We start from the raw sequence: 12589 nt of genomic DNA, 5'->3' as shown, positions 1-12589 counted from the left end.
GGGGGAAGGGACAGTTAAGGAGTTTGGGATGGACAGGTACACACTGCTCTATTTAAAATGGATGATCAACAAGGACCTACTGTATAACACAGGGAACTCTGCTCAATGTTATGTAGCAGCCTGGATGGGAGGGGAGTTTGCGGGATAATGGATACATGTATATGTATGGCTGAGTCCCTTAGCTGTTCACCTGAAATTATCACAACATTGTTAATCAGCTAAACCTCGATAAATCATAAATGTTTTTTTTTTTTTAAAGATCAGTGCATAGCAAATTGCTTTTCAGTAGCAGAATTGGGTTTTTGTTTGTCTGTTTTAGCCTGCAGATACCTGTGTGAAATTCAGTGATGCAAAATGCCTATTCTTTCTGTGTAAGTGCTTTGTCATATTGTTTTTCAAGCCTTTAGATGCTGTGCTGGTGGTTACTTCGTATATAACGTGTAGCCAAGCTTTAAACAGAAATTTAAAGGTCTGATTTAAAGTTTTAGTTTACTCATAATGTATTTTTTAAAACTAAAATGTAATGAAATTCAATTTTTTAAATGGAAGTTATCTTAGAAGTTTGCAATTTTTAAAATTTAAATACTGTTAACTATTGAAAATCTATTAAAAACGCTAAATTTGAGTAAACAACATGAATACACATTAAGCATTTAATATGCACGGGGTGAAGGGCTTCCTTGGTGGCTCAGTAGTAAAGTAATCCGCTTGCCAATGCAAGAGACAAGGGTTTGATCCCTTGGTTGGGAAGATCCCCTGGAGGAGGAAATGACAACTCATTCCAGTATTTTTATCTGCAAAATCCCATGGACAGAGGAGCCTGGCGATCTATAGTTCATGGAGTCTCAGAAGAGTCAGACACGATTTAGTGACTAAACAACAAATGCATGGGGTGAATTTGAATACAAAGGGAGTAAACAGTTAATATATTAATATTTCTTACCTCTATAATAAGAAGAAATACCTTGTTCTATGAGCAGCTGCCATACTTTCAGACATGTTTCTGACTTTTAGATAATTAACAAATCCTCTGAAGAAAAGAAGCAGGCCTGAGGAGGTTGAAATATATGGATATATTATGCTCTTACAAAGAAAGGGGATATGATAAATTTGAAATAGACAATTACAAACAAGGTCCTCTTGGTCGAAGGAATTTAATGTGTAGGATTCCATTCATTCCACATTTTACACTATAATGATAGCTCTATTGTAAGGAAATATAATAAAATTTTACTGCTACCTCCAAATTCTTTCAATTTGTTAAGCCTAGACGGATCTAAAGTAAAGCAAATCTAGCCATTAAAGTCCTAACTTACACAAAAATTCACACTTATTAAAATAATTTTTTAACAAGGAAAGCTACCTAATGTGTTTAAACTGATTCAACTCATAGATACCTCATTTTACATGAAATTTTTAAGTCACTATAATGACTAAGCAGACTAAGACATATTTACTGATATAAAGTATTCAAGAGAGAACATATGCAGCATATGTAATTGCTAACAACTGTAGGATAAAACCAGTAATAAGCCTGTCTAGCCAGATCGAGTGCCTGTCATCTGCAAAATCTACATTTAGAGATACGTGAATTATGTAAATAATTCAATTATTAGTTCTTATTTCCAAGTAATAACTGTAGATTAATTTATAACAAAAAATTTGAGAAAAATCAAGACAAGGGACTTTGGAAGTAGCCCCTCTAGTGAGTTCTTGAATGACTTGAAATACATCTTCTATTTCAGTGTTCTCCTCTGTAAAACAGTATTTGTAAATAATAACCATTTACATCAAAAGTATCTTTGGTAATCGATAAAGCCTATGAAATGTATCAAGTTTCAGATGAAAAATATTAGTTAAGTGTCAAAAGCATTACCACTATTAGGTGAAGTCTTTGATATACTTAAGCATACAATTCTAAGGGAAATATTTATTAACTCTAGTCAATTTTTAACCAGGTAATAAGGGGGTGAGGTGGAGTTGGGGCAAGAAGCAGATGATATGTATGCAGGGAACTTTCCTCACCAGGAGGACGAGCCTGTCAATTTAAATTCAAAGTCTCAAATGAAATTTGTAACCCAATTCTAAGACAATAATTGAAGCCCTAAAATAAGAAGCATGGTTACAATAAATTAGAGACAGAAGACAGAAGAGAGGCACAAATGACTTAAAACAAGCGGTATAAATTCCACCTAACTCTGATCCCATCTGCTTCCCATATCCTCTTTTCCATGTGTGACTCCCACTCTGAATTCCGCCCTTATGCCCTTCCAGATGCTATTCAAAGATAATGACATTGTGATCCAAACATAAAAGTATTACTGAAAGACGTAAACCAAAATTATTTGTGAAATCCCTTCTTTAGTCTATGAAGCTGCTGTTGCTAAGACCTATTTTGCTCTGCTCAGGCATTTCCCAAAATTAGCCAATTCCCACCTAGAAACCAATCAAGCAGCAGCTATGGTTTCTCAGCGTTCTGGGGTGTGTGCAACATTCTTCTGGGTATATGACAGCAACATTCCCATCACGGATTAAGCTTTCACATTCCCCTAAATGCTAGATTATGGCTCTGATGAGGAACTGGGGCTATGCCTGCATTCTACTGTGTTCCACAGTTGTCTTCGTAAGACTCTTCAATCCCCTAATATTTATAAGCAAGAATCTCACTCAATGTGCTTAAACACCTAAAAGATATTACAAATGTTTTCACTTTTGAGTAAGAAACTCAGTCAAGCACAGAATCAGTCAGAAAACCAGTAACAATTCAAAAAAAAACTAGTTAAACTTTTGTCTAATCTGACTCCCCAACAAAATCACAAGAGATATACAAATAATTGGAATAATTTCACTGTAATTATCAGAAAAAGAATCTAGGCTCTTTAGTGACCTTCGCTGACCACTAAGATTTTGTTTCCTGAAAGATCCTACAGATGCAACAGCAGGACTAAATAAAAATACCAGGAGAACACTGCCACCTACTGAAGTGCTGTTTTCTGGTACAAGTAATTTACTACAGAAATGTGGGCTCTTAAACCTAAAGAGAAACAACCTGTATTTTTCATGTTGGTAAATAAATTTGAAATGTGGATTACAAGTATAATGTGATTTTAAGGTTAACTTAATTATCATACATCTAAAGAGGAAAACACAAGGAAACACAGATTGGAAATCCATAAAATTCATCAATATTAATAAACGATACGCCTGGTAAGAAGAAAACTCAACAGAAGCACTGTGATCATTAAGCATGAAGCCTTCCCTTACGCCTGACTGATTAATGATTAATGCAGAGTGCACTTCAAAAGTGTAAAGAATGTTTCAATGATCCAAAAATAAAATAGGTAGAATATCCAATTAGCCTCCTCTCAACATTTCCTACGATCATTAAAAGAAACTCACACATGTCTATTTTCCAAAATAAATGCTGAAGGCAATTATTTTTTAATCATCTTATGATTTTCAAGTTTTGCAGTATTCAGTTCATTCAACCACTGATTCTTTAAATTGACAGGCTCTGAATTTTAAATCAGAAACCAGAGTGTTATGTAGAACTATCTGGATAGCCAAGATGACGTGTGTTTGGATATGAGAATTTTTCAATAGAAAATTTTTCTTTCACTTAAATAACACAGTATATTTATATCTTACAATTTTAGGAAATACCAAAGTTAAACTAAATGTAAATTAGTCATACTGAAATGCATTAAGAATAAACTTACCAAGTACAAGAAATATCCACCAAAGCCAGTATTGTCCATTGAAATATCCAGTAAAATAATCAGAAAACTATGGAATGAACATAAATATATTTACTGTATTTATGGACCTAAATTTGAAAATCATAGATTAACCTCAGTTTCAGAATGATTTAATTCAAATAATTGTCAGCACATAAAACAGCACAAAAAGAGAAAAGAAAAAAATTACACATAAAATTATTTGAAGAAAAAAAAACTTTTAGAAGTTTTTTATCAGCAAACAAACTTATGCAAAATATTTAAGAAATAAAAATTAGTTTCAAACTGCCTGTAAGGAAGAAAGATAAGTGCTATGTATCCGAATCCAACATTTTTCTCATTAAAGAGTTCACATGTCAGTTCTTTTCTCATAATCTCTCAAAGCCACAACTACCATCCCAAACACACTACAGCAACCCGCTGCTTTAGATATTAACACCAAAAGCCACATTAGTTTAATCTTATCAGATGGGGATGTTCTGCTGACCTCTAAAAAGAAGAGCTTTTGACCTTCTGCACACCCCCTACTGTTAATCACTGCCAAGAATACTAGGCACATAAAGACCCCCAACTCATTAGAGTCTTTTTTATTTTCAAACTAGATGCTCCAGCATTCATTTCCCAACAGTGAGCTGAGAACAGCTAAATGAACCTTGAAGTGGCATTTCAACAGTTCCTATTAGTGGCTGTGGCAGACAGTTTATAAATTCTCTATGAAATGAGAATGTGAACAGACAGATGGAAGGTAGGGTTTGATGACACTGAACACAGGTATCTTTTACTTGATTTGACTGTGGACATGATGATTTATTATTTTTTAAAAGTTTTCTTTTTAAATCAGTCTCATTTTCCTGTTTATCTACTGTTTCTACCAGCCTCCACCCTGAATTGAACTAAAAATGAGTTTGTTAAAAGCATATTTGTCTTCAGATGTATGCACATTCATCCTCAGATGTATCTATTTCCAAATTTGTACATAATTATTTCCAACTTTTCACTGGTAATTTCCACAAAAGATTTAAAAAAAAATCTTACAGGTTTGGTACGAACAAAACACTTACAAACTTAAATAACGTTACTGTGTGGGAAAGCACATCCACTAAAGGGTATCTAAATTTTAAAGTAATTTCCCAGGAAGTATGTATAATACATGAACCATGATCTAAAGTTCTCAGCTTTGAGTCTGAGAAATTTCAAAAAATAGAGATTTCAAAGTACCACTGTAGATACAAAGCCCATGTATTCCTACACCTTTAAAATATGTACAATGAAAGAAGAATTGGAAAACTGTGAAAATATAGCTTGTAAAGTAGGACAGCTGTATTACTTTTTAATCAAATGATTAATAAGAAACAAAAGGCTTTCATATAGGTTTTAGAGATTATAAGAACAAAAGGAATAAAGAACTAAAACCATACATTTTTACCTAATTCTTAAAATATATTTAATATACAATATCGCCAACAACAGGCAACCAGAAAAGAACAAAGAAATTCTTCACCAGAAGTACCGACCTGCAGCTGTTCTTTATCTGTTCCCAATTAAAGAATATAATTATCTTCATTTTGAAGTCAAAGGGAAAACTCACTACATAAAAAGAATAAACTAATAAGCCTTGGGGCTCATTAGTAAGTTATCAAACGTGTTTCAAAATACTAAAAAATCAGAGGGCTCAGTCAAGTTGTCTTTTGGGTTTTCTTAATAACTCATATTTAGTAGTTAACCACAGGCTGCAAGAAATCAAATTTTGGAAAATAAATTAACGAACAGTAAGAACTAATCTGACTTAAATTTTTGAAATAATTATGATTTTATTTTGTTAATATGACACCAGTATTTTTTTGTTTACTTCCTGCCTACTTTTAAAAGGAATTGTCAGCTTTTACTAAAATATATATGCAATTTTAAACAAATAATAAAAACATTAAAAGCCTCGGAGAGAATCTTGGGCTAAACATATTTACATTAAATGTGAGGCTCACAGCAATTCAGAAACAAAAAGAAAAGAGAAAAAGAAAAGCAGCAATGTGATTTATAAATTACTTATTATCTAATAAAAGGAAATGCCGGGCTTTTAGGAAAAAACCTTTCCCTCAGCACTGAACTCCAAGGAGAATTTATTGCTTGGAGCATTGTAACAAAAGTCAAAGTACAGTCAAAGTTACAGAGGCAGTACAAAATTAGGGAAACGGGCACTGAACGGAAGTCAAGCTAGATTCTAATCCACAAACTGTGGGACACTCAGCAAGCTATTAGACTTTTTATTCTGTTTCATCATCAATAAAATGGCTAGTTTGTCTCCAGCATCACTGACGACACAGGATTATTCGGTGTTTATAATAAATCATACCTGGAACATAGTAAGTGCTCACTGAATGGCAGCTATTATTTTAAAACAGAAGATTCCTTAAAATCCTTTTCTTATATCAATTCTCAATATACACTACAGGTATAACATTAACCTTAACTCAGTAAAGGTATTTTAAAGGGAAACTAAACAAACAAACAAAAAAAAGGCGGGGTGGGGGGGGACTAAACAGTCCCAGGGATTAAACTTCATTCTATTAAATTCCTTACAAAACTTTGAGAAACTCCAGTCTTTGAATTTAAGGTCCCATCTTATCACACTGACTGGAGTTGATGAGAAAACAATCTAACTCCTTCGCAACCTGGGGTTCTATGAGAGAATTAGGCCTTAATATACTAGAGTCGAACACTGCATATTATGCATTGATTTATTTTTTATGTTCTAGAATGATACTAGCAATTCAATAACCTTAGGAAAACTGAGAAAGTCAAATCATTTTCCATGTTCTGTGACTCAGACAAGAAATCCCATTTGAATAAAAGTCATTAATTCTATTACTAATATAACCAGGGTTGGACTAGATTATCTAGTTCCAACTCTTGAGTTTTTCCTACTGGTAACTTCTGCAGGGGCAGGGACTGTCTCTTTATCTCTGCATGCCTCATAACACCTAACAGATTTATGCTTGTGGTGAGAACCTACTTTACATTTTTCAAATGAAATTAAAACAAGGAACTGCCAGGGGGCAGTTCTTATAATGGCCAGGTTTTAATCACCTTAAAAGAAGCCAGTTTGCAGGTCCCACCAAGAATCTGGGACTGTTTAATAACCACAGCCTATAATCTGGTCTGAACAGAAACACGGTCTGACAAGATTACTGAAACCCTGGGAAGTAATATAATAAGTTTAAAATTAATGAAAAAACACATAAAATTCAGCTTTAATATTTTTTTTAATGGGTGATTTTCTTAAGATATTTGATAATGTAGGTGCGTAAATGAAGTGTGTGAAGCACTGAAGCTGACATATTAGTATGTGGTTCTACTGAAAATTTCAGGAGGACTTGACTCATTCAATTAGAAGTCATTGTTTAAATAAACATGATTTGTGGAAAGTATAAATTTTATTAATTGTATATAGCATTTATATGTGTGGGTTACTTTTAATAAGAGTAACTAATTAACAAAGCCACTTTCCTAGCTGAAGAAACCAGGGGAAAATCCTTGTAAAAACGAGCCAAAGGGGCCTTCAGGAGGCAAAGGAAAAGAGCTGGGGGAAGGTTATGCTAACAATAGTACTACCTGTGCAATGGTTACAAAAATTTTATTTTTTTGCTGAGATGGGAGAAAGGTAAGAACTTACTGTTATCTCCCTACACATCATTTTGTAAACAACATGAGGGAGACAGGGTGATTTCCAGGAACAACTGGAAAATGAGAAGAAAGGCTTAGAAGGAACATAGGAGTTGAACCCAGGTCTCCCACATTGCAGGGAGATTCTTTACCAGCTGAGTCACAAGGGAAGCCCAAGAATACTGGAATGGGTAGCCTATCCCTTCTCCAGCAGATCTTCCCAACCCAGGAATCGAACCAGGGTCTCCTGCACTGCAGGCAGATTCTTTACCAACTGAGCTATCAGGGAAGCCGATAAAGGAAAAGAATAGTTCTAATAACTACCTTAAAGGAGTGTACTTTTACTTTTTGGGGCCTTCCCAGTGGATCAGTAAGAGAATATTTAAATCCATGATAATTTCACTAGCCAATGGAAATGTTTACGTCTTAACTAATTCCAGGCAGACCTATGCTTTATCACAATAGTGGCAGCCATGATTCACTGAGCACATACACTTGTGCAGTAACTGGGCAAGGCACTCAAAATATGTCCTGTTCTTACCTCACAAAAATACTGAAAGGCACCTATTATCTATTATGAAGAAACTAACGCTCTGAACAATTTAAAAACTTAAAAGTCAGAACAATGATATAAAAATGATGAGATTCAAACTCAAATTTATCTGATTTCAAAGTTCTTTCCACATACTAACAAGTTCTCATACAATACAGTCAGAAAATGTTCACACCACAGAGATCACTATGATAACTAAGGATAGAAGTTAAGAATTAAGTCTCAAAATAATTGAAATCATATACACAAAATACACAAAATGAACATTTACGAATCACACAGGAAATTTCATGTACTTTAATTTTAGCGATAAAAGTGGTAGAGGCTATCAAGACACTCACCCTGACAATAAGGATCCATTTGATCAATGAAAGGCCAAATCCACAGATGGCACCATACCTTCCAGCGATGGTGTTGGTGATACAGAAGGATAAACAAAATCCAAGCCAGTTGAAAATAAATGCCACTGAAAGCAAGAGAAATAATTCTTTTAAAAGACGACACACTGGAAACAAATGAACAGAGACCTAATTCAGAAGACCTGAGTTTGATCCCTGGGTTGGGAAGATCCCTTGGAGAAAGGCATGGCAACACACTCCAGTATTCTTGCCTGGAATTCCATGTACAGAGAAGCCTAGCAGGCTACAGGGCATCATCTCAAAGAGTAGGACATGACTGAGCGACTAACGCCACTACTACTTCGTGGAATATAAATAATACTTCACTGCTCAATGGAAATAGCAGTTCTCTTTCTTTTAACTCTGTATTAATTAAGTCTTCCTTACAAACTGTAGTCTACCTTTTTCAAACTATTTAGTTGTTTACTATCCATTAACAAATGGGTAAGCTTGGTTTCTTGTCAGTTTGGTCAACAAGAATCAATACCTTAGAGCTTACAACCCAAAAGATGAAATTGTAATTTTAAACCAGTTAAAAATTAAGTCACAAAGTGGCTGGCATGCAATCCTACCCAAAAAGTCTAGTCTAAGACACCAGCCGACCAAATCGGCTTTTTAAAAAAGCAGTATTAAAGATGAGCTGAATAAAGTATGTATTTTAATAATAAATAAATTATACTAATGTTCCAGGAGCAAATATTGTTCACAGCCTCCTCCTACCTAACAAAACCTGTGGTTCCCCTTCCCAGGAACCCACCCACTTCTAGAGCCTGCATTTAACGGGTGGCTGGACTCCATACTTAGCCCCCAAAGGTGAGTCCTGAGTAGTCTGGGAAAATCACAAGAGGCCCAAATCCCCTGCCAGTGATTTTATTTTGTAAATAGGACTTCTGAAAAACATTCTTAAAAACACAGCAAGGAGAGAGAGGATGGAATTTAGGCTAAATGACAGGAGCTCTAAATTGATCATTATTGAAGCTGGGTGATGGATATGCAGATGCTTTAATTTTTTTAATTGAAATAGACTTGATTTACAATGTTGTGTGTGCTTATTTTAAATTTTTGGCCACTTCTTAAAGCATGTGGGATCTTAGTTCTCCAACCAGGGATTAAACCCTGCACCCCCTTGCACTGGAAGACTGAGTCTTAACCACTAGACCACCAAGGAAATCCTACAGAGATGTTTAATTTACTCTCATCCAGTTTGAGAATTTCTACAATAAAAGCTTTAAAAAAAGGAAGAAGAAGAAAAAGTAGAGGCCCTTCTTCTTCCACTGGATGTCACATTTAATCATCATACCTGAAACTGTTGCCATGATCCTGCTATCAGCCTGAGAACTAAACCACCATTCTAAGTCTGCTGGGGTGGATTGTGGAGGGGTGGATGGTTAGATGGTGGGTGGGTGGGTTTGTGTGCACGTGAGCATGTATGTGTGTGTGTGTTGTCTTCGTGAAGAAGAAAGCAAAGCAGAGCAAGTCTGTGCCTGAGGTCTGCTTATCCAGAGACTTCTGCTTTTATGAGACAGTCTCCTATGTATTTACAATGGCTGAGTGAGGGTTTTCTACTATTTGTAGCATAAAGCATTCTGACCTGGGATTCTATCCCAGGTCCCTGAGATATAATCAGAGTGCCATATTTATGTTCAAGATATCAACAATATCACAATAATAATAGCAATAATAATAATAAAACTAAAGACCAACTTGAACAGAAGTCTTGTTCACTGCTCATCCTCTCACCCTAAATATCTCCAACCAAGCCCCAGGGAGAATAAAGTAAATTACCTAGAGAAATTCTGGTTTTTCAAAATTCTAAAGACCTAGAGGAAATGTTTTAAGGTAAGTTCAAATGAAATGGCTATTTCTTTGAGGGAATGTCCCTACTATTATCATTTCTTCCTTCCTAAAACTTTCTAGATGCAACCTTTTTGATCATTAATGGGAAGCTATAATACATGGTGATGCAATAGCCAGAAAAATCAATTTTGAAATAAGAGATGTGTGTGAGTCACAACTCACTCACTGGATATACAACCTTGGACTCACTGCTGACTTCTGTTGAGCCACAGTTCTCTGATCTTTAAGCACCGACTTCATGAGATTGCTAAGACGATTAAATGAGAATGAAAAAGCTTAGCACAGCACCTGGCACACGGTGGTTGCTAAAAAATGTCTGCCACCATTCCTATACATACAAAACGATCTCTTCACATTAGAGTGGGCCCCATCTTTCCTGCCAAAAACATTTCAGGAGACACTACTATAAATAAAGAGTGTGGAAGTGTGGAAGTCGCTCAGTGGTGTCCAACTCTGCAACCCCATGGACTGTAGTCTGCCAGGCTCCTCTGTCCATGGGATTCTCCAGGTAAGAATACTAGAGTGGGTTGCCATGTCCTCCTCCAGGGATCTTCCCGACCCAGGGATCAAACCTGGGTCTCAGGCACTGCAGGCAGACCCTTTACATCTGAGCCACCAAGGAAGCTATACTATATAAAGCTTGTTTATTCTCTAATTTTAGCTACCATACTGGACAACACAGATAGAACATTTCCATCGTTCTAGAATAATCTATTGCATATAGCAGCTCTCTAACTAACTGGCTAATATTTGTGTTAACTGTGGGGAAAGCAGATAACAAAACCAGTTTCATATCTATTTAAAGAACTGACATTACCAAGCAGCAGCAGAGATTCCCAACTGGTTGCTATATATGTGCTAATGACAAGCTGAGGTGTTTCTCTCCTCAACCCTTAGGGCAGGCAGGAGAGGTCTGGGGCAGAGGACAGACACCTCCAGTCCTGAGCACCCCATCCCAGTGTGCTATGAACATTCTATCATTTTGCAAGTATCTCATGTCACAGGTATCTTCCTATATCAAAACACAGGAAGCACTGACAGAGAAATCCAAAACAGCAAAATATTTCAAAAGTGTTATTTTTTTTGTACCACTGAGCATGTATATGTTTAGCTCTGGGGGGAAAAAGCATTTAAACACTGTCCAGTTTCTTCAAAATCAGACCTACCACTATCTACTAGGCATATCATTGTGCCCCAAAGAGGAACAAGATTCAAAAGGACGAAAAAGTACTTAATGAGGTGTCATGTTTTCTTTATGGGCTCCACCAGCGGTATGAATTCCTATAAACTGTGCTCATGTGATATAATTTGTTACTGACTGAACTGCACTCGCCTCGAAACTTGTAGATTAAAGTCCTAACCCCCCAGTGTGACTTATGTAGAGACAGGGCCTTCAGAGAGGGAGTTACGAGTACCTGAGGTTATAAGGGTAAAGCCGTAATATAACAGGACTGGTGTCCCTACAGGAAGAGGCAGAGATGACAGAGAGTTCTCTGTGCACACACGCAGAGGCGAGGCCATGTGAGGACACTGCAAGAAGACAGCCATCTGCAAGCCAGGAGGAGAACCCTCACCAGAAACCAAGTTTTCTGGCTCTCTGATCTCAGACTTCTAGCTTCCAGAACCGTGAGAAAATAAATTTTCACTGTTTAAGCCACCTAGACTGTGATATTTTGTTACAGCAGCCTGAACAGACAAACATGTAACTTAATCACCTTTAACTGCTCTCACATACACAGGCACTAGTTAAACAGAGCTGTGACTACTGCAGCATAGATGGATTCACTTTTTATGCCCTTTGGCCTATAAGACAGAAAGTAAAGATGAGTAAGTCTTTAAGGTACAGAAAGGGCAGAGCATTCCATTCTGGATCCTCACAGGGTCCCCAGCCTCTGGGATCTAATGCCTGATGATCTGAGGTAGAGCTGATGTCACAGTTGAAATAAAGTACACAATAAATGCAATGCACACGAATCATCCCCAAACCATCCCCCCTCCTCCCTGGTCTGTGGAAAAATTGTCTTCCATGAAACTGGTCCCTGGTGCCAAAACGTTGAGTACTGCTAAGACACGTCTGAATCGTCAGGAAAAGGATTTAATAAACATACACTAAACCTCAGGTATGGAAAATCCATAAAAGAATGTGTAGTAGAGACAGATGAACAGATATCAATACATGCCTAAGAGAGAAGACATGAATACTTTTCTTTCAGCTCCACCTTCATTCATGCATGTTCCGCTAGAGAGCTAGAACAAAATAAGGAAGCTTAAAAGGTGTAGGGATGGGACTTTCCGGTCGGTCAAGTGGCTTTGACTCCACACTTCCAATCAGAAGTCTGAGATCAATGAGTCAGAAAATTCCATTTCTGGTGAGGGTTCTCTTC

At 36.4% G+C, this 12589-nt stretch overlaps 1 protein-coding gene across 1 annotated transcript in view; it reads right to left on the bottom strand.

Moving 5' to 3' along the window:
* Positions 1-12589, bottom strand: part of NDFIP2 (Nedd4 family interacting protein 2) — a 71879-nt gene that overhangs the window by 4397 nt on the left and 54893 nt on the right. The window contains exons 5-7 of the mRNA XM_019971821.2: positions 8292-8416; positions 3720-3786; positions 944-1049 (exon numbers count right to left, since the gene is read on the bottom strand). Coding sequence (XP_019827380.2) covers positions 946-1049; positions 3720-3786; positions 8292-8416 — 296 coding nt within the window. The 3' untranslated portion in view covers positions 944-945. The remainder of the gene's footprint in view (positions 1-943; positions 1050-3719; positions 3787-8291; positions 8417-12589) is intronic.

The sequence above is a fragment of the Bos indicus genome, chromosome 12 (genome assembly GCF_029378745.1).
Source record: "Bos indicus isolate NIAB-ARS_2022 breed Sahiwal x Tharparkar chromosome 12, NIAB-ARS_B.indTharparkar_mat_pri_1.0, whole genome shotgun sequence".
In the NCBI taxonomy this organism is placed as follows: domain Eukaryota; kingdom Metazoa; phylum Chordata; class Mammalia; order Artiodactyla; family Bovidae; genus Bos; species Bos indicus.
The sequence above is the reverse complement of the archived record's forward strand: the minus strand, read 5'-3'. Positions and strand labels throughout refer to the sequence as shown.